The sequence below is a fragment of the Chionomys nivalis genome, chromosome 18 (genome assembly GCF_950005125.1).
Source record: "Chionomys nivalis chromosome 18, mChiNiv1.1, whole genome shotgun sequence".
NCBI lineage: Eukaryota > Metazoa > Chordata > Mammalia > Rodentia > Cricetidae > Chionomys > Chionomys nivalis.
The window spans coordinates 14,410,702-14,431,197 of NC_080103.1; the positions used below are offsets into that span (position 1 = coordinate 14,410,702).

The 20,496-nt window shown below is 40.3% G+C and overlaps 1 protein-coding gene across 1 annotated transcript in view; it reads left to right on the forward strand.

The window, feature by feature from the left end:
• The window catches only part of Spag17 (sperm associated antigen 17), a 226,544-nt gene that overhangs the window by 124,755 nt on the left and 81,293 nt on the right, over window positions 1-20,496 (forward strand). Inside the window, exons 19-25 of the mRNA XM_057793886.1 lie at window positions 5,302-5,477; window positions 6,834-6,925; window positions 9,980-10,219; window positions 11,409-11,520; window positions 13,205-13,357; window positions 17,385-17,498; window positions 19,909-20,084. Coding sequence (XP_057649869.1) covers window positions 5,302-5,477; window positions 6,834-6,925; window positions 9,980-10,219; window positions 11,409-11,520; window positions 13,205-13,357; window positions 17,385-17,498; window positions 19,909-20,084 — 1,063 coding nt within the window. The remainder of the gene's footprint in view (window positions 1-5,301; window positions 5,478-6,833; window positions 6,926-9,979; window positions 10,220-11,408; window positions 11,521-13,204; window positions 13,358-17,384; window positions 17,499-19,908; window positions 20,085-20,496) is intronic.

A 20,496-nucleotide genomic window follows, 5' to 3' on the forward strand; every position in this document is an offset into this window, starting at 1 on the left:
CACTTGCAGGGGGCGGGGGGCAGAGTGAATTCACCCACATGATAGCTGACAACTAGTCATAACCCCAGTTCCAGGGGATCCAGTGCCCTCTTCCAGCCTTTGTGGGATCCTGCATGTATGTGGTATGTACACATATACTTACACACAAGAAAATTAAACAAATAAATATAAAAACATGATGTCATTTTGTATATAAAATATGTCATTTATATAAAACACAAGAATTACCTATGTTTTCAGTTTTTTTAAGCAAACCCTCTCTTTAGGCTTTTTAATTCTCCATTAAATTTGGGTAATTTACATTTTCTTTGTAACTAATATATAACCATCAATTTAAGCAAAGTATGCTCACGGTAAGAGGCTGTATAGATGGCTCAGTGGTTAAGAGCACTGCCTGTTCTTCCAAAGATCCTGAGTTCAATTCCCAGCAACCACATGGTGGCTCACAACCATCGGTAATGAGATCTGGTGTCTTCTTGAAGAAGAGACGTGGTCAGTTATCCTCATCCCTTAGACCATGAAACCCAATATGAACAAATTCAACAGAACTACGATGTATGGGCTGCCCACATGTGCTTCAGCATTGCCAGAGCATAAATTTTATTCATTTTCATTTCTTTCAATTTCATGCTCACAGTAAATATTCATTTTTATGGGCATATAATAATATCTGTCTTTAAAATAATGAATTTGTGTGTTCTTTCTTTTTTTACAAGCAGAAGATGCATATAGAACATCATTTTTAAATCTGTGTTCTCAGATGTATCATTCTTAGCTGACTGTAACTTTTAACAATATGGATAAAATGTCCATATCACACACAGCTACATCAATGCAAAATTAGGTTAAGCTAATGATGGGCACTTTTCCATACCAATAACTCTTTTGGGTCAACACCTCAGGCACAGGGCAGCTATCCACAGAAGTCACCAGAAGAAATGAGAGCCTCTAACTTGTGCCCATCCTTCTGTGCCATTTTGTTCTATGGTTGCATCCTTTCAAATAATAGCCAGGATTTTTAGCTCATCTGACTCTTACAGGATTTTAGTATGAATTAGCAATAATTTTAGGGATATTTCAAATAATCCAATCTGTTTGTAAGCCCTTTGATGATGGGCTCAAAAGTCCATCTCTGCCCCCACCCTGTAACATAAGGGCCTGCTTGTTGGGGTTTCTGTCCCGCCTAGTCCCCCAGCCATTTAGTCCCAGAGAAAATCACACAGAGAAGCCGGGTGGTGGTGGTGCACGCCTTTAATCCCAGCACTCGGGAGGCAGAGGCAGGTGGATCTCTGTGAGTTCGAGGCCAGCCTGGTCTACAAGAGCTAGTTCCAGGACAGGAACCAAAAGCTACGGAAAAACCCTGTCTCAAAAATCCAAAAAAAAAGAAAGAAAGAAAAGAAAAGAAAATCGCACAGAGAGTCTATATTATGTTATAAACTGATTGGCCCATTAGCTCAGGCTTCTTATTAGCTCCTGTAGCTTTTATTAACCCATTATTCTTATCTATGTTAGCCATATGTCTTGGTACCTTTCTCAGCGGGGTAGGTCACATCTTGCTTCTTCTATGATCTGCGCAGGACTGGGGAGCGCGCTTCCATCTTGGCAGAATACTCCTATTCTCATTACCCCGCCTCTACATCCTGTCTGGTTGACCCATCTATACTTCCTGCCTGGCCAATCAGCATTTATTTAAAACATGAGTGACAGAATACAGACAATTGTCCCACACCACCACACCACCTCCACTATACCATTTCCAGTCCCTTGAGATGCAGGCAGTCAAGCTCCAACCTACAGGAAAAAAAGCCAAAGATTGTACTACAAAGTTCCACCAGTCCCAGACCACCCTGGAAAAAGTGCCCCTGCCACCCCCAAGAACCCCTATATAAAGCCTGCCTCCTGCTCAGTTCTTTGCTACTTCTCTCTGGAGCAGAGATAGCCACCCTCTTGTGTCCTTCCCGATACATCTCTTGTGTTAGCTTTGTTATGCTATGTGATTTGGGGGCTTTCTTGGCTCCTGGCTGCCAGGATACCTTTCCCTCAGAGTTGTAACACTTACCCCGTAAACTCTTATTTTCATTGATAATGCGATTTTATTCTAACTGCTTAATTCTGCAAATATATTTCTATCTTAGTATTGATCCCTTTCTTTGATAGATGGAATTTTCTTAATTACTTCTTAGGATGTGCTTTCTAAAAGATGTAGTTTGATTTATATTCTTTTAGAAATTATACATGCTTATTTAAATCATGCATTAATTATTGTGTATGACATCTGAAGCTATTAAGTACTAATGCCATTTCATTAAAATGCTAAAAATAGATGCAGTAGTTTTACTTCTAACAAGCTGTCTTCATTAGAATTCTATGAGACACCATGACAAGGCAACTTATGAAGCTTTTAATAGGAGACTTGCTTATAATATTAGAGGCTTACTCCATGGTCATCATGGCAGGAGGCAGACAGGCCTGGCACTGGGGCTGAGAACATTACATCCTGACACACAGGCAAGAGAGAGAGAGAGAGAGAGAGAGAGAGAGAGAGAGAGAGAGAGAGAGAGAGAGACTGGGCCTGACATGGACTTTAGAAACCTCACGGTTCCCCATCCCCAGTAACATACTTCCTCCAACAAGGCCATGCCTCCTCATCTTTCTCAAACAATTCCACTCTTGATAACTAAGCATTCAAATATATGAGCCTATGGGGACCATTCTTATTCAAACCACCACACCCTCCTGTTTTGAGATTATCTAAAAGTGTCCTTTCCACCTGGAAAGTGATAGCTTTTAATTACAAGAAGCCCAGCTCTTTTCATTGATAATTTAAACTATAACCTAAATTACCTTGACCCTTATATTGGTATTCAATGCTGGCACCTTTACTTTGTATAATATAACTAGAATACATTTGGGAGTAATTAATTTACCAAGTATCTATGGGTGATAAATTCCCTGAAGCATTGTGTGCTTATCCTCACCTGAATACTAATCTAGCTTTGTTGAGCCTATATCCCCTTGTTGCCAAACACTAGTAAGAGATCTGTTTTTTCTTAATTGTGTGTGCATGTTCATCTAAATGAATGGGGGAGGGTGTTAACCAGGATACAGGCATTTGCATGCCTGTGAATGTGGAAGCCAGAGGGCAACCAGGGGTATCATTCATTAGGCACCATGCCTCAGGTACCATGCACCCGGTGTTTGTTAGTTCATTGGTTGTTTGGTTGGTTAGTTTGTTGAGACTGGGCCTTTCACTGGCTGTGTCTCCGTGATTGTATTCGCTGGTTGTTGGAACACCCAGTGATCACCTCCCTCTGTCTCTCTGGGATGACAGGTATGTCTCTCTGCTTGGATTACAAGAGTCTCTGTCTACACACCTGACTTGTTTGCAGGAGTTCTAGGGATCAAACTCAGTTCCTAGCACTGACTTAGCATGTGCTTTACTAACTGAGCCGTCTCTCAGCACTCAAAAGCTTCACTTCTTAATCTGAAATATTCATTGAATGGTACTAAATATAAGAATGAAATTAACTTACAAGTTAAAAGTTCCAGTCTATTTGATGATTAAGAATAAAATTTAGACACATGAGGGTAGAAATAGAAAGACTAATTAGAGGGTATTGTAGCAATCCTAAGAAGACATGATAGTGAGTGAGGCCAAATAATGACAGAGAAGAAGGAAAGGAAACGTATCTTATATCATAAACATAATCTTCTTTAGGATAATTTTTAATCATTTTAATTTGCTAACAGATTGAAAGGAGAATGTGAGAAAATTACGATCATTTCAAGATTTTACTTATTCTACTAATAATGTAAAGTAACCATCAGTTAAAAAACCAGCTTGTATGTGGCAACCTGGGTAGACTGTAAAGCATTTGCTTGGAAACAGAGAGAGTTGGAAATGTCTGGTACCTTCTAAATGAAGGTGTCAAGTACTATAATTCATAACCCACAATTCCCATCGTATATCTTTAGAAATAATCAAAGGTCTACAAAGTGGTTCATCAGCTAAAGGCAGTTGACATCAAGTCTGATGGCTGATTTGACTTGATTTGATTCCCTAAGACCCATGTGATAGATGAAAAACACTGATTCCCACAAGCTGTCCTCTGACCTCCTCATGTGGACCATGCCATAAACACACTCTGCACATGCACACACAGACACAGAGAAAAGAAAAAGAACAATAATCAAAACTCTGGTGCATTTCACTCATCCATCTCTATTTCTTCAAATGTTAAGCCTTACTTTCATGTAATCTCACAATAATATTTACTGTCAAACCTAATATTTCAATTAATTTCCTTGTGGGGGCATGCGTTAGACATCCATTTAGATTTATTGGTATTTAATTTGAAATTGCTATCATCAGTACAAGTAGTTTGAATAGATTAGCAGACAATAATGACTCGCTCTTAGTAAGCAGCAGCTTCTTGGGGGAGCACAAATGTGCAAGCAGCTTAGGGCATTCATTTTACAAGGTAGATGCCTCCAATACCCGTAAGCTTTATAGCAAGATGAAGGGGTTTTCTTTCAAGATATGACTGTAGGGGCTGGTGATCAATTAAAAGAGGCTGACTGTACTGTATCACGTTCCAATAATCTGCATTGACAGTGATTACTTCCTCAACTGTCACTGACTCTCTTGGTGTTGATCAAGGTCATTAGTCATTGGTGCTGGAGACATGGCTGAGTCCACACTGCCCTTCCCAATGGACAGATGGGCAGAGTTTTGCTTTCAGCTTCCATGTCAGGAGGCTCCCAACCTCCTGTAACTCCAGCTCCAGAAGATCTAATGTTCTCTCTGTTCTCAAAGGGCACCCTGCATCGATAGAACCACACACACACACACACACATAAATTAAATTAAAAAGGACTCCTTTCCAAGAAGTCTTTAGTTCTTCACTTGAATGGAAAGATCTCGTTGTTTTCACATCTTTAACCATGAAGAGAAGTGGGCATTTTTCAGAAGCACGGCAAAGGGGCTGGAGAGATGGCTCAATGGTTAAGAGCACTGGCTGCTCTTCCAGAGGTCCTGAGTTCAATTCCCAGAAACCACATGGTGGCTCACAGCCATCTGTAATGAGATCTGGTACCTTCTTCTGGCGTGCGGGCATACATGGAGGGAGAATATTGTATACATAAGAAGCTCAGCAAAGCTCTGAACCTGACCTCTTTGCCACTTGGGCAATTTAGAATCATTGCATGTTTGAAGAGTTTGTTCACTCCATCTGCACCAGAGTGCTCACAGGATTTAATAAGGACTCTCCCTTCCCATCTTCTCATCTTTGTTTAATCTAGGAATTATTTAGAACTCATTGCAAACTCTATTCAAGACTGGATCACAGAGGAAGAAGCAAAGTATCAGGAAGCCAAGATGGCTGAAGAAGTCAACAGGACCAAGATTGAGCTAGAACTGAAAACTTCGGCTGCCAAAATTTCTTCTAGCAAAGTTCTTGCTCTCAAAAAATCTAAAAGTAAGTAACCAGTGCATTCGTTCATAAAATTAGGCCCAAGGCATTCTCCTATCTGAATGCCAAGGCTGAATTTTCCAGGTTAAAAAAGGGTTGACCCCAAATGCCTGTGAGTCCTTACTTTCTCTAATCAATGGAGCAGCTGCATTCTAGGAGTGATGGTGTTGTATCTGAGCCAGACACAGGCATGTTTGTCACAGTCCTGTCTCCTGCAAACTCTGGAAGATTTAATCTATTTACAGATCAAATATGATGAGTTAGAGAAATGCCAAGGTCCTTACTGATAGAATCCATAGGTTCCACCATCTAAATATATTGGCAGTGTATGAAGTAGTCAGAGTTGTTGGTTCTCAATAGTATAATTACAGAGTCCAGCAGCAAGACTAAGTCAAGAACCTTTTACAAATAGCAAAAAAAAAAAAAAATCCAAAGGCCTGGAGGTAAAAATCTAGAAGGAAGTATTTTTAAGGAGGGTACTTTATTAAGAAGTGAAATATGAACTTTATCTAAATGTATAGCTATTTCACAGTCTGTAGAAAAGAAACTCTCTAGGAGTAATATTCTTTATGCTAGCTAAAGTTGAAAGTAATGTCTCATGATGAGACTAAGCTATGAAACTTTAAAAATTTTTGTAATTTCATTTTGTTACCAGAAGAGTTTGTATATAGCCTGACTCCAAAGTAAAACCTAAACCACACTGGTAGGGAATACTTTGGTATCCAGCAAAATGGTTACGTTATCAGTAGCTGAGCTTCTTCCTATGGGACCCCAACAAGACTTCACCAGAGTGATAAGTGGAGCTCTATAGGAAATACGAGGAAGGCTGACTGTGTACTTACCTACTGGCAGGGAAAATGTTGACCACCTTTTTAATGCTACTGAGCAAACCAAAAGCTCAGTATCTAGATGCTGCAGAAAGTCCTAAGCTGGTTACTTCAGCTTGGAATGTACCCAGGAGGTGTTACATTGAGTCCACTCCTGCTAAAATAAAGATGTCAGAATGTTTGGAAGACAGAATGAGAACACAGACAAGAGAAGGACCTCAGTATGGAAGGGAGCATTAGCTGTGCTCCTGTGGTTTGGAGGTAGTAAACTAAGATAAACTGGGTGAAAATTTTAGGGAGAGGGATTCAAGCGACATGTCAACACACTGTAAATGTATTGTGAGGTGCCATTGCCAAAGGCTCTGTACCACTTAGGGGTAACTCTGGAGATGGCAAGAGAGAATACATGAGAAAATGGATACTTGAGGTGCCAATACTGAGAGCCTTGGGAGTCCCAGCTAGCCCAGAGAATCATTTCTTCTGTGATACCTCCTGCTACTGAGTTGCTAAGAAGTTTGATTTCCTCTGATTCTAGGTAACAAAGTAGTCAGCAAAACAGAGATCCCAGAACAAGAGAAAGAGAAAGAGAAAGAGAAGATGCCTTTTGTTTTAGAAGGCTCTCTCAAGGTAATCCAAGAAAAGACAAACATCACAGATCAATCACAAAGCCAAAATTATCCTGAGACAGAGTTTGCAGTAGTCACAGGGAATGATCTTTTTAACTAAAACCTCAGAGATGACTGAAGCCTAGGAGAAAGGGTCTGTGTGTGCACAGGTGTCACATGACAAGTCTTCGAGAGAATGTGTATCTTATTATCTTCACATAACCACAGCCCAAAGGCAGTGATTGGCTTGTGGTGGTTTGCTCTTTACTTTTGTTGAAAATGTTTGATTTTGTTCATGTATTTTGATTTGAACTCTTAATTACAAAAGTAATATTTGTTTCAGTGATCCATTCAAGACTGTTTGCTTTATCTCTTCAGTTTCTGGAATAAGAAATGTCAAAGTGTAATAAGTTCCAATGTACACAAAAGTACAGAACTATTCTGTGTGCTTATTTATGGGTAAATGTAGGCTTGCTCTGGTCTGTGCCTTCTGCCCCTGTGGTATCACCCTCTCAGAACGTCGATGCACTCACCAATGCAGAATTTCTCCAAACTGTGTGGTTTAGGAGTTTTTATGGATTTTTCATCATGTATGTACAACCAATTATTAAATCCATCTGCTTCCTCCTCTCTTCATCCTTGAAGGTTGGAGGGAGGGGAAGGCTCTGAAGGTTCCCAGCTTCTAACCTGGGTTTGATCTTTCTGGTGACCAGCTTCTACCCCATTCTGAAACTATCTAAGAGTTTGCCAAGAATTGCCTCATTAGAACAAAAGACAGTTCTATCACTCATGAAATTCCAGGGGATTGGAGAGCGCTGTGCCAGGATCCAGGAATGAAGACCAAATATCTGGTTCTGATTATATCATAATATACACTTTCTATTAAAGTCAGTTGTTACTTATCTGAAAATGCCTTTATTTTGCCCCTATTCATTAAACATGGTTTTTTATTTATATGATTTTTGGTTGAGTTTTTCATTTCCTCACAGGACTCTCAAGATATCAGTCTCCCTTTCCTTTGCTGACATCATGGATGTTAATAAAGTATCACATTTTCTATTCTTTTGTAGACTATCTTTTCTCTTTAGCTGCTTTGAAAACATTCTGTGATCGTCTGGTAAGCATTTAGCAGTTGTGCTATAGCAAAACCAGAGTGTGCATATAGTCCACAAAAAAACCTTCCCGGAAATCTCATCTACAGCAAATTTGATATATAATTTATAAATAATAACAAATCCTATAGAAATCTTAATTGCAAAGTACATTTAGCAAATTACTACTTCAAATATGTTTTCATAGCTGTTTGCTAAGTTACTGTATCCTTACAGAGCCTATGGTTACAATTGACAAACAAATGCAATTCCACTATTAGTGCTGATTAATATTTTCGTTTGTGTTAATGTGACGAAAGTGAAACAACAGAAAGGCGTGTTCCATTTATGTGTCAATAACGAGCAATTTTTCAGAATCAAGAAAGAGAAATTTGAATGTTGAAAGACTATTTGCTCATTTTTACTCCAATTGCAGTGTAGTGGTTAAAGGCACTTAAGTTGAATCCTGATTTGTAACATTCTACCCATCGACCTGTTTATAGCATAGTTAATCAGTAGTCAGTGAGTCTCCATGATGTGACATTTGCTGATGTCTGTAGGGTAAATACTCCAGCAGCGCTGATTTCAAGCTGCCAATGTAGCATTACTGAGGTGGGAGCAGGGTGGATCTGTAGGCCATTGTACAGTATGTTTCTAATATATAGATCAGATAAGAATGAAGTCTAATCTAATCTACATGCATTCTGAGCACTTGTTGCCTTTGTTTTGAACATCGTACTTAATTGCATTTTTATGACTTTTTGGATGGTGCCTTTGCTTAGCAACTATCTCATAAAATTCCCAGAGATTTATCAGTAAACACATAAAATCAATCTGATGCAGGTTCAGCGCACCACTCTTGTTTTCTGCTTAGATTTATTGACCTTTGTGGATGCTGGGATCAGCATCTATCATCGATTCTAGAAATGACTCAGCCAGTATCTGTCGTTTTTCAAAAGCCACGCCTTAATTCCAAGAGGACTGTGGAGCTCGCCTTGTCGTTTCTATAAACCCTACTTTCTTGCTTATACGTTTGAAAGTTCATTTTGTTTATTTAGGCAACTAGAAACTTGTTTTATGACCTTTATTTCCTACGTTCCTTATTTGTAATCTTCACAGATATACTTTCAAAATTTTTGTCCAGATTTTATTCAAAGTGGCTTAGTCCTTATGTCTTGTGCTTTTTGTGTGTGAACTAATGTCAACTCATGAGTTGTTTTATTTGAGACTATGTAGCCACACTGTCTTCATCCCCTCCTTCAGCCTCCCAAGTGATGAAACTGCAAGTATTTACCAACACGCTTGGAAACTCATGGCTTGTTTTTTTAAGATTTATTTATTTATTTATTTATTTATTTATTTATTTATTTATTATGTACACAGTGGTCTGCCTGCATGTGTATTTGCAGGCCAGAAGAGGGCACCAGATCTCATTACAGATGGCTGTGAGCCATCATGTGGTTGCTGGGAGTTGAACTCAGGACCTCTGGAAGAGCAACCATTGCTCATAATCTCTGAGCAATCTCTCCAAATAATTTTTTTTTAAAAAATTTATTTTGTCCATCCGTTTTAAATATCTTGAGTTGAGAATGCTTCTCAGGGTAATCTACCCTTTTACTGATCAAGTTATTTAAGATATAAATTGGGAAGTGAAGGAAAGGAGACAGGCCAGTGGAGAGGCTACTGCTGTGGTCCAAGATAAAGACAATAAAAAATCTGAAGAGTGTAAATTACACCAGAAAGTTGGAGAATAAGCAGAAATGAAGAGACGTCTTCAAGGAGACAGACAGGGTGAGCATATAGAACTTGGGAGTGAGAGAGGGACAGTCAAAGATAAGCAACTGCAAGGTTCTTGGCTCAGTGTTTCAAAATGCCAGAGATAACACTTAGAAACATCACACTAAATTTCCTCCAAAACTGACCCGAATGCAACTCACGTTTGATCCTTTTTAAAATCCCTGGTAAGCTGTTTGCTGTGTCGGCAGGCATGGAAGGAAGAACAGGAGAGACTAGCAGAGGAGGAGCGCCTGAAGGAGGAGAAGAAAGCAGAGAAGAAAGGGAAAGACGTCGGTAAAAAGAAAGGCAAGGATAAGGCAGACAAAGAGGATACTAAGGCTTTGAAGAAGAAATCCTCTTCCAAAGAGAAACCTAAGGAAGAGCCGATAAAGATCCCGGAAATGATAGAAGAGTCTGTCCCGCTTCCGGAACCCGAGATAGTTTACCCGGTAAAGCAACTCTGAAAATTCTTTGGGATACTTGTAACAGTTTTGGGGAAATGAGGTCCTTTTTTTTTTTTCTGCTATCTATGGACTAGACTTGAATTTCCATTTCTGTCTAGAATCGAGATTCTTCTGCGTAACTAAACACCAAAATGGGAATACCCTCAGACCTGTTTTTCCTATCATGAAGCCAGATCACCAAGGGCAGTAAAGAGGGAAGTGTGTCCCAAAGACTTAACGTTTTAAGCATTAGAAATGTAAAGAGGCAGCTGCATGGGTCAACTCAACAGGCTAGATTCGCTGCGTGCACTTAGATGCCACTGTGCAGAGTGCCACACTTCTGCTGTTTACGCTTTGATTAAACCCCTGTTTGCTAATGCTCCCTTGGGTGCATTAAACCAACAAGGAAGAGCTGGAGAGAAATGTCCTGCTCTATTTATTTCATTGATGACTCTGACCTAGTTACTCTAGGGCTTTAAGATGCATCTGAATCTCCCTGAAACTGTAGTAGCAATATCTAATGTTTTAAAACATCTTTTACATATGACCTCTGAAAGCACCAAGGGTCAATGTTTCTCTTCACCTTAAAAAGAAAGTTCGTGAACTTGATCTCTCCTCACATCAGCTTGATGATAGAGCATGATTTTATTTGAACTTGATTATAAATATTTAGATGAATATTAATGAGAGACTTTTTAATAAGACTTATCTTTATGTGTGTGAGTATTCACAGAGGCCAGAAGAGGGCAACAGATCCCAGTGAAATTGAAGTTATAGGACACATGGGCACTGGGAACTAAATCCTCTGCAAGAGTACCAGGGGAGTCTTAACTGCTGAGTCATCTCTCAAGCCCTAATCATAAACGTTTTAAAATCCTGCTAATTATAATACATTTTTAAATTTCTAAAGAGTCTGGGAAGAGTGGGATACAACTATAATTACAGCCTCCTGGGCACTGAAGCAGGGTGACCATGGGTTTAAGATCAGTCTGAGCTACTGAGTAAAATCCTGTTACTAACAACAAAGAAAATTAATAAAAACATGGATTTGGGCTTCTGAGCCTACAAGGTATCAGATATAATTGTTTTAAAAAAAATTAAGCTTACGGAAACTGTAGTTGATTAACCACTAACCATAGTAAGCTGATGGTTGTCAGTGCAGCTCCACAAGCAGTCATGATGTGTTCTCTTCCAGTTCCGAGGCTACAATATGGGAGATGTACCCATCCAAATCTCAGGGAAAAATTACTATCTCTATCCTTCTGATGGAGGGCAGATTGAAGTAGAAAAGACCGCGTTTGAACGAGGTACATCCGTAAGCGCTGTTACTGTCATGGAAGATGTTCCTGCCCTTCAGATCAGCACGGGGCGTTGTGCTTCTGCTGTGGTGGGCGACTGCCCACTACGTTCACCTTTACACTACTCTGAGTATCCAGAGTTCACCTGCTCCTGCTGGAATTGGCTCTGCAAGGAATCAGCCAGCCCAGAATTTGCCCTAACACATTGATAGGAGCATCCTCATTGTTAAAAATATTTAAATACTTCTACATTAGTGGTAGATGGTATAGTATCATCTGTAAAAGGCAAATAGGTAGTTAATAATATTAGTTACAACAGCTCTGTCATGTGAGGAAGCACACACATGCTTTGAGTTTCCGGCTTGCCATCTGCAGCCCGGTGCTCAGTTGTAGTGCCATTTCACTTGTATTTGAACAAATAAAGCTTGCCTAAAGATCAGAGAGTAAAACAGCCCCACTGGTCAGCCTCACAGACCAGGCGGTATGACACACAGCTTTAATCCCAGTAACCACACTAATTTGCCATAAAATCAGTCAGTATATGCCGTTAATCCCAGGGTACATGCCTTTAATCTTAGCCTTAGAGAGGATTACAGACCAGGAGGAAAGAGCTCTCAGACACAGTATCATTCTGAAGTCTCCTGGAGGCAGGATCGCCATTTTCAGACTGAGGTAGAGGTAAGAGTCAATGGCTGACTGCTTTGCTTTTCTGGCCTTCAAGTTGAACCCCGGTTTCTCTCTCTGAGTTTTTATTAATCATGCATCTCTCAGGGAACCTGCCGCTGGTTTTGTAGCTCTCACCAAGACTTGCATATGTGAAAGTTTATATTAATTTCAGATGGTTCGTAGAAAATACAGTATTTTCAGCTTAATCCTATCAACCTTGAGAGACACCCAAACCACAGTTGAAAATGAAAGGCTGGATTTAAAACGGAGAGCTAAAAGGGAGAGGCGGGGAAAACAAATCAGAGCACTGTTAAAAGAGAATGATCTATTAGAAAATGGCTTATAACCTGCAAAGTACTGATAATTATAGAACACACACACATATATATTTATACACACACACACACACATATATATATATAATTATGACTGTTTAATATTACAATGCTATAATCAGTTGAGGTCAGGTATGGGTTGGACAGTGGCGGCGCATGCCTTTAATCCCAGCACTTAGAGGCAGAGGCAGGTGGATCTCTCTGTGAGTTTGGGGCCAGCCTGGTCTGCAAGAGCTAGTTCTAGGACAGGCACCAAAGTTACAGAGAAACCCTGTCTTGATAAACAAAACAAAACTCAGGTGTTGTAATGCACATTTATGACATTAGCACTCATGAGACTGGGGCAGGAGAATTGTGAATTTGAGGCTAGTCTAAAATATATACACATATTCATAATACATATGCATTGTATATTATTGTATACAAATAACCTTAAAACTTTTTGTTAACTGGCTCACTTGATTTATCAGAGTTGGTAGTATTTGCCACCTCAAATGCTGTATTTCCTTTGTGGTGTGGTTTGAGATGCAGTGAGAAGTCCTGCAAAGACCTCCTTGAACAGAGTTGCTGCGTCTCGGGCATTCCCAAGCCCTGTCTAATTCTGTACCGCATGCATTCTACCGGTGTTCTGTCAAGGCACGTGTGTGGCATCTTCAGTCAGCCCCCCTTTCTACCCTGTGCTTCTCCCTCAGGCCCAACCTTCATCAAAGTGAAAGTAAAAAAAGACAAACACAATTTTATAATTCACCTGAAAGACCCAAAGGAAATTGTGAAAAAGCCCAGGGAAGAGGATGACTCTTCAGAAGAAGAGGAGGAGGGAAAAGTTAAACAAAACGCTGACATGAGTGAGTATCTTTACCTTTGTGGTACCTACGGCATGATGGCACCTGACAGAACCACACAGGCATCTTTGGCATTCAGCACACACAGATTTCACAGGTGCCGCCTGCAGCGCTTGCTGTCCTGCTGACGTTTGTCCTCCTTGGCATACTAAGCATAGATGCCGCCACACGCACAGCACATCTGAGGTTGGCTGCTGACAGGACCTTGCTGCCCTGACAGAAGTTCCGTTTCCAGTATTCATGGTGATAGCAAGGAACCAGGCGAGCCTCATTGATACAGCAATGCTGTGCACATTGATGTAGGTGGGTCTTTTTTTCTATGTGTTGCTTTCATTGGTTAATTAATAAAAAAAACTGCTTGGCCTAATAGGTCAGAACATAGGTGGGTGGAGTAGACAGAATAGAATGCTGGGAAGAAGGGAAGTGAGTCAGACGCCATGATTCTTCGACCCAAGATGGATGTAGGTTAGAATCTTTCCCGGTAAGCCACCACCTCGTGATGCTACACAGATTATTAGAAATGGATAATCAAGATGTAAGAATTAGCCATTAAGAGGCTGGAACTAATGGGCCAGGCAGTGTTTAAAAGAATACAATTTGTGTGTTGTTATTTCGGGGCATAAGTTAGCCAGGCGGCCGGGAGCCGAGCAGCAGGAATGCAGCCCACTGTTCCTTCTACACACGTTGCCCATTCTGATCTTAATCTTGGTTCTTGCAGGCTCAAACTCAGCTTCTCTCTGAGTCTCTAACAGGTTCCTGCAAGCAGCAGGATCTCCTTACTGTGTTTCTCACTTGCTTTGCTTATCACACCAATTTCTTGGGCTTCAAAGATAAAGTTTAAGAAAAGAATCACACATTTTGCCATGAGTTTATTATCTAAATACAGATACAGAGTACAAGTGACTGCCCAGCACTGTGAAACCTCCTAACAGTGTTACCTCAAGACAACACCACCTAGAACAATGAGCTGCATCTTATCCAAAGAGGCATGAATTATCACTGTACAAGAATATGAGTTAAGAAAGTTTTCAAATCCACTTAGCAATGGGACTGATAATTAAGTCTTGCCTATAAGTCTAGTTATATTGATGCTTTCCAAACTCAAGAACACATGCTTGAGGAGTTGATGATACCCAGGAAGTTAGCATAAAACAATTTTAATTTGGAGAGCTAATAAAAAGTCTGTTAATTGGGGCTGAGGAAATGGCTTAGTTGGTAGAGTTGTAAATGGCTGTGCAATCATGAGGACGCAAGTTTAGACCACTAGCACCTGCATAAAAGGCCGTGAGCTTTGATCCATGCCTGTAACCCAGCACTGGGAATCTGTCATGGCAGAATCCTGATTGCTCACTAGCCAAGAAGTCTAGTCAATGAGTAAGCCCCAAGTTTAGTGAGAGACCCAGTCTCTAACAACAAAAGGCAGCAGCTAAGACCCACCTCTGGCTCCACAAATGCATGTACAGGTTCATGCACAGCTGTGCCCATCCACACACAAATGCATAAGCCATACATACTCACTCATATTTTAAATATTTAAAGAAGCTAATAGTTAAAATTCTCCCACCTCCATGATACTCACTGTTCAAAGTTTATTTCTTTCTTAGTGTGTCAATATAAGCATTTTCCCATTCACTGGTCTATTATAATGATAATAATATATCTTTAATATACACATATATCATACTTTGTCATTTAAATGATTCTATGTATTTAGATGATTTTCTACAAAAGCTAATGAATGCATGCATTTATGAGTATGTGGTATAATAATACCCTTTTGCATATTAAATAACAGTTGGTATTTAGCTTTGCTACTAATGAACCTGGTTATCTTTTGTTTGCTCAGATTATTGCTTGTTCATTTCAGTTTTAGTTTTCTCCAGCCTGCAAATGTTGGCCCAGATTTCACCCATGATCTGGTTCTGGATGATGCATGAACTAAGACTAGATTTTTGTGTTTCTAAAGCAATGTTCCATAGAAAAGCTGAGAGCGTTTGAGAAAGACTGCACATGACCTACAAGTCCTAAAATATTTATTGCCAGTCATTTTCAAAAAAGTATGTTGACTTCCAATGTGAGCAGCTTCAAGCAGATAAACTGACAGAAAGAACAAGAATACTGCTTTCTGCCTACCTGGCTATGCTCGCTTCTGGTCTCTTGATGAGGGTTTCTGTTGTGACTCAATTAATTTTCTTGCCTCAGTCTGGTATCCTTGAATCTAGCTTGCTATAGTTTGTCTTCTCATGCTTTTCTCTGTGGGATGCCCCTGGCTGTTGCAGTGTCTTACAGCTCCAGATCAGAGGCTGATGTGTTCCTGTGGTCTGAGGAGATGGCAGCTGGGGGCTTGACTTTAGTTCTTCATTAAATGTTTTAGCACCCCTACCTTCGTTTGTTCCTTGTTTTCCTCAATAACGCACAGTTTGTAAGATTTTGCCTCCCTATCACTTACATCTTCTCCCTAATATGCTTGTGTTTAAAAGGTTTCCCCCAGGCTTCAAGATATTTACTTGTTTGTTTTGGCTGTTTTGGTTTTTTTCCCACTTGATTTTCCTAGAAATCAAGTTGAATCTTAACCATGACCACGACTCACTTCCATATCATCTGTTGAATACTGAGAGTTTTAATTGGGGAAAGATGTTTTTAAATCACAGAAAATATGCATTTAAAACTCTCTTTTCCATAATTTATATTTTGCTGAACATGTGTTCTAGCTGCCCTTTTTTTTTCTTACTTAAAGCTACACAATCAAATTTCTATCCTGCCTTCTTGTATGTTCTAGAAAGTGTTCTACAACTAAGCTATGTTCACAGCTTATTTTCATTCCTTCTTATCACTAAATAATACATGATTATCTGGGTGTTCCAGTTTATTTAGCCACTGTCCAACTGGAGGACATCTTGCTTGTCTCCACATTTAGGCAGTTATGAATGAAAGTGCCATTCATATATGTACATGTTTTTCTTTATGTGGGGGCATACATTTTAACCACTCTGGGTAAAGAGCAGAGAGCATGGCTGCTGGCTCATAGGGTAAGACAGAAAGTAATGTTCTAAGCATCCCTCAAACTGTCTTTCAGTGCAGAATGAGAGCTTTGTTATTCCAATCCTCCCAGCCTTCATTGTTGTACCCATTTGGGGTTTTCTCCATTCTGACAGGGGCCTTGTATTTTTTATTGGTTTAATTTGCATTTCCCTGACAGCATATGACATTGAACCCCTGTTCATACGCTTATATTCTATCTATGTGTCTTCTTCGGCTAGGTGTCTACAGAGAGCTTTGGGCTGGTTCTTCCTCGGCTTGTTTTCTACTGCCGAGTAAGAGTTCTTGTATGTTTTACGTCAGCCCTTTGTCAGATGAGTCTTTAGCAAACATTTTCTCCCAGATTGTGAATTATCTTTTCGTTCTCATGAAGCAGTATTTTTTGTTGTTGTTGTTCCACTGAGTATTCAAAAATTCTCAGTCAGGAAATAATCTCTTCATGTGTTGCAGCATTTTAAACCAATGCTTTCCCATTTTTATTATATGATGATGGAGCAGATGATAAAATGGAAATAAAATAGAAAGATTGTGCTCCTTCTCATATGCCTCAAGAATGTGCGTTTTAACAAATCTTCTTTTAAAACTTCTGCTTGATTAAAACCATTTCCAATTGTGCTTGAAAATGTCTGAGATTATAAACGTGGGGATTTAAGAAAGTGTTTTTAAATGTGAAGAAACTTGGACTGACCTGGTGGTTTTCATTTGAAAAGTCATGGGAATGGTCTCAGATCGATAACCAGCATATGGCTAAGCCATTAGCTCGTTTATATCCTCTCTTCATTCTGACCCAAAGCTCTTCAAACAAGAGTCTCACATTCCACCCCTGGAACTCTGCTTCACTTCTCTGAATCCTTGGTAAGAGCCAAATCAATTCTTTTTAAATGAATGGCATTAGAGGAGCTAAGACCCCATTCCCAGAATTCCCACTGAATTCTGCTTACACTTCGTGAGAAAAATGGAAATATATCCTTGGTACGATTTTGTCTTTTAGAAACATCACAGGTAGTGAATGAAGTTGTCAGCAAGTTTGGATCATTTTCTGCCACCTTAGAAAATGGGATCTGCCTCTCAATCAGTTACTATGGAGCACATGGGATGGCGCCAGGTGAGATGCCTACACTGTACGGAACAGAGGAAATGTCCTGAGAGAGTGGTCCCTGACATCCTCAGCTTGTCCCAGGGTGGAGGTCCCTGACATCCTCAGCTTCTCCCAGGACAACGGTCCCTTATATCCTCACCTTTGGCAGGACGATGGTTCCTGACATCCTCAGCTTGTCTCAGGGTGGAGGTCCCTTACATTCTCAGCTTGTCCCAGGTTGATGGTCCCTGACATCCTCAGCTTGTCCTAGGGTGGAGTTCTGTGACATCCTCAGCTTGCCCCAGGGTGGAGGTCCCTGACATCTTGTACTCCTATCAGCAAACACACCTGTTCTTCTGATTTAATGCTTCACATAGATTTCCCTGCAATGTGGAGATATGTAATGTATGTAGTCGGGGGGTGGGGGGATGGGCATTCACACATAGATGTGCAAATGTAATTTTTCCTCAACATCAAATAGAAGTGCTTTCATTTTCAAATTCCTTTTTATTGTTTGAGTGATCTTTCACATAGTCACTTCTACAGACATGTGTATATGTATATTCTGATCATCTTTACTAACTAGTCCATGAAAGTAATTCTGTTAGTTTGGTGCAAGGAAAACATGGTCTTCTGGGGAGTCCCTTTGGGTTTCTACAGGAGAATATTTCTGAGTCCTGCGACAGTAGAACTTCTGTGTAGCATGAATAATAAAAAGCCAGAGACAGATATTGGGGTTCCAGGCAAAACAGCCACACCAGAGAAGTCTTCCCTCTTCCAAGGCTGGGTGACTGCGGACTGAGCCTTGAGCCTCTGCATTCTCCTGCCTCATATTGCCCTTTAGGGCTGGGCTTAAAAGTGTGAGCCACCACTGCCTGGGTCTGTTTCTGCTTTGATCTTGTATAGCCCAAGGTGGCCTTGAACTCACAGAGATCTATCTGCCTCTATCCCCCAAATTCTGGGATTAAAAGCGTGTGGCACCACTGCCTGACCTCTAGTGGTTTAGTTTTACCTTGGGATCTTCAGGCAAGCTTTATTTACTAAAACATAAATAAAATCTCACTGTAGTTCAGGCCCAGTGTACTTCAGGAGTTAGTCTAAAAGGAGCCATTCATTAGACGTCTTGGAGGACTGCTCAGATCCACTTTCAAGAAACGATTTTCCAACTGGAAGCTATTTCCTTTCAAACCATAGAATAATATGTCACTTTACCTATAGCTAATTAAGAAATTGTGGATTCCTACAAACTTTGAAGGTATCTAACTACAGTAGATATTTTTTAAGCATTGCAAAACCAATAGGTAATCTCTATGCCGTCTAGCTTTAAAACTCTGGGCGGGTATAGATTATGATGACTGACCATCGTACCTCCTGACCTCAGCTCCTTTTCTGCAGATTGCCGTGAATATTATAACCTTGTTTCTTAAAAGTTTAAAATGTCTCTAGAACCACAGAAAGAAGTGTCTAAAGGCAGAAATATGGATCCAGAGCTGAGAAGAAAGGACATGCCTACTATGGTCATTGTAGAGTCAGCACATATATGACACTTGGCGCCCTCAAAGTCAATAAGATAGATCACATGTAATATACGCACAGCTCAGACTGCATATGACAGTCAAGTAGTACTTTACACACTTACCTATCTGGGCCTCCTCCCCCGTGAACCTGACCCAGTAGGTCAGAGGAAGACCTAGGCATTTGCTTAAAATTCTGTGAGTAATTATTATGGTGGCCAGACATGAGAACACGGAGAGAGAACCTGGGACCTGGAAGGATCCACTGCACTGAAATGGATGAAATGAATGAGTTGGTGGTGGGGGATTAGATTGACCAGAATGGTAAGGAGAGGTCAAAGAAGAGGCATGCTGGATCCTGAAGGAGAACAGATGACAAGTAAAGGGGTCTTCTGGACCCCCCCAGACCCCCCTTCACACACACAGTGTCACCTCTCATCAGCCCTTTAAAACTCCCAAACCTCTAAAACCCAGAGAAACTAGTTCACTCGCCTTAGACAAAATAATCTGTCTTTGTTGGATGCCCTTGTTTGTGTTAGCTCATGTTTGATGCGTCATGTTTGGGTTCTGTTGTCTCAGGGCTGGTCTCACTCGTGAATCTAGGACTTTCAGGATGTCTGATGAACTTATTTCAGAACTAAATAAAGAGTACTTTAGTAGCGTGTGCAACAGACTGGAAAGCGAGGCCACGTGAGATAATGACTTGACTATCAATCACACTAAAGCGTTAAGAGTTTCAAATTTCCTAACTACAATCTGATTTTCAAAACAACTGTTTTCTCGGAAATGCATTCAAACAGTAAAACGCATTTCACATAGCAAAGGTTAATGCCAACTTGAACAAAACCTTGAAATGTGTCATTCAACATGCATATGAAATATGAATATTTAATTTTTTCATTTCCCCCTTTTCCTGTTTCTAGAGGTTACGGATTCCAACCTGGACACAATGATGAATATCCCTTCAGCTCTGACTGCAACTGTGGTTCCCACTATAGTGACTGTCCCTCAAGGCAAAGGGAAAGCAAAAATAAAGGGCAAAGAAAAACCCAAAGAGTCCCTTAAAGAAGAGGAACACCCGAAAGAAGAAGAGAAGAAGGTAGATGAGCATGACCACAAATTCCAATCTTTCTACTGCAGAGTTACTTTTTATAACTAAAATGAAATTGCACTGTCTCCTGACACTCTCTTTCCTTCCTCCAAGTCCTTCCTTGTCTCTTTTCAACCTCTCTATCAAATACCTGGTCTCCTCTTCTCTACTTATTCTCTCTCTCTCTCTCTCTCTCTCTCTCTCTCTCTCTCTCTCTCTCTCACACACACACGCACACGCACACGCACACGCACACATACATCAACAGGGTTGCTGGTTTTCCCCAACACTACATTAATCTCTTTCAACTACTATCATGAAATATTTTAAACCAAGTAACTCACAAAAAACAGAAATTAATTGCTCAAATTGAGACTGGGGAGTCCAAAAGTAGGTGTTAGCCAACCCTATGTCTCTAGAT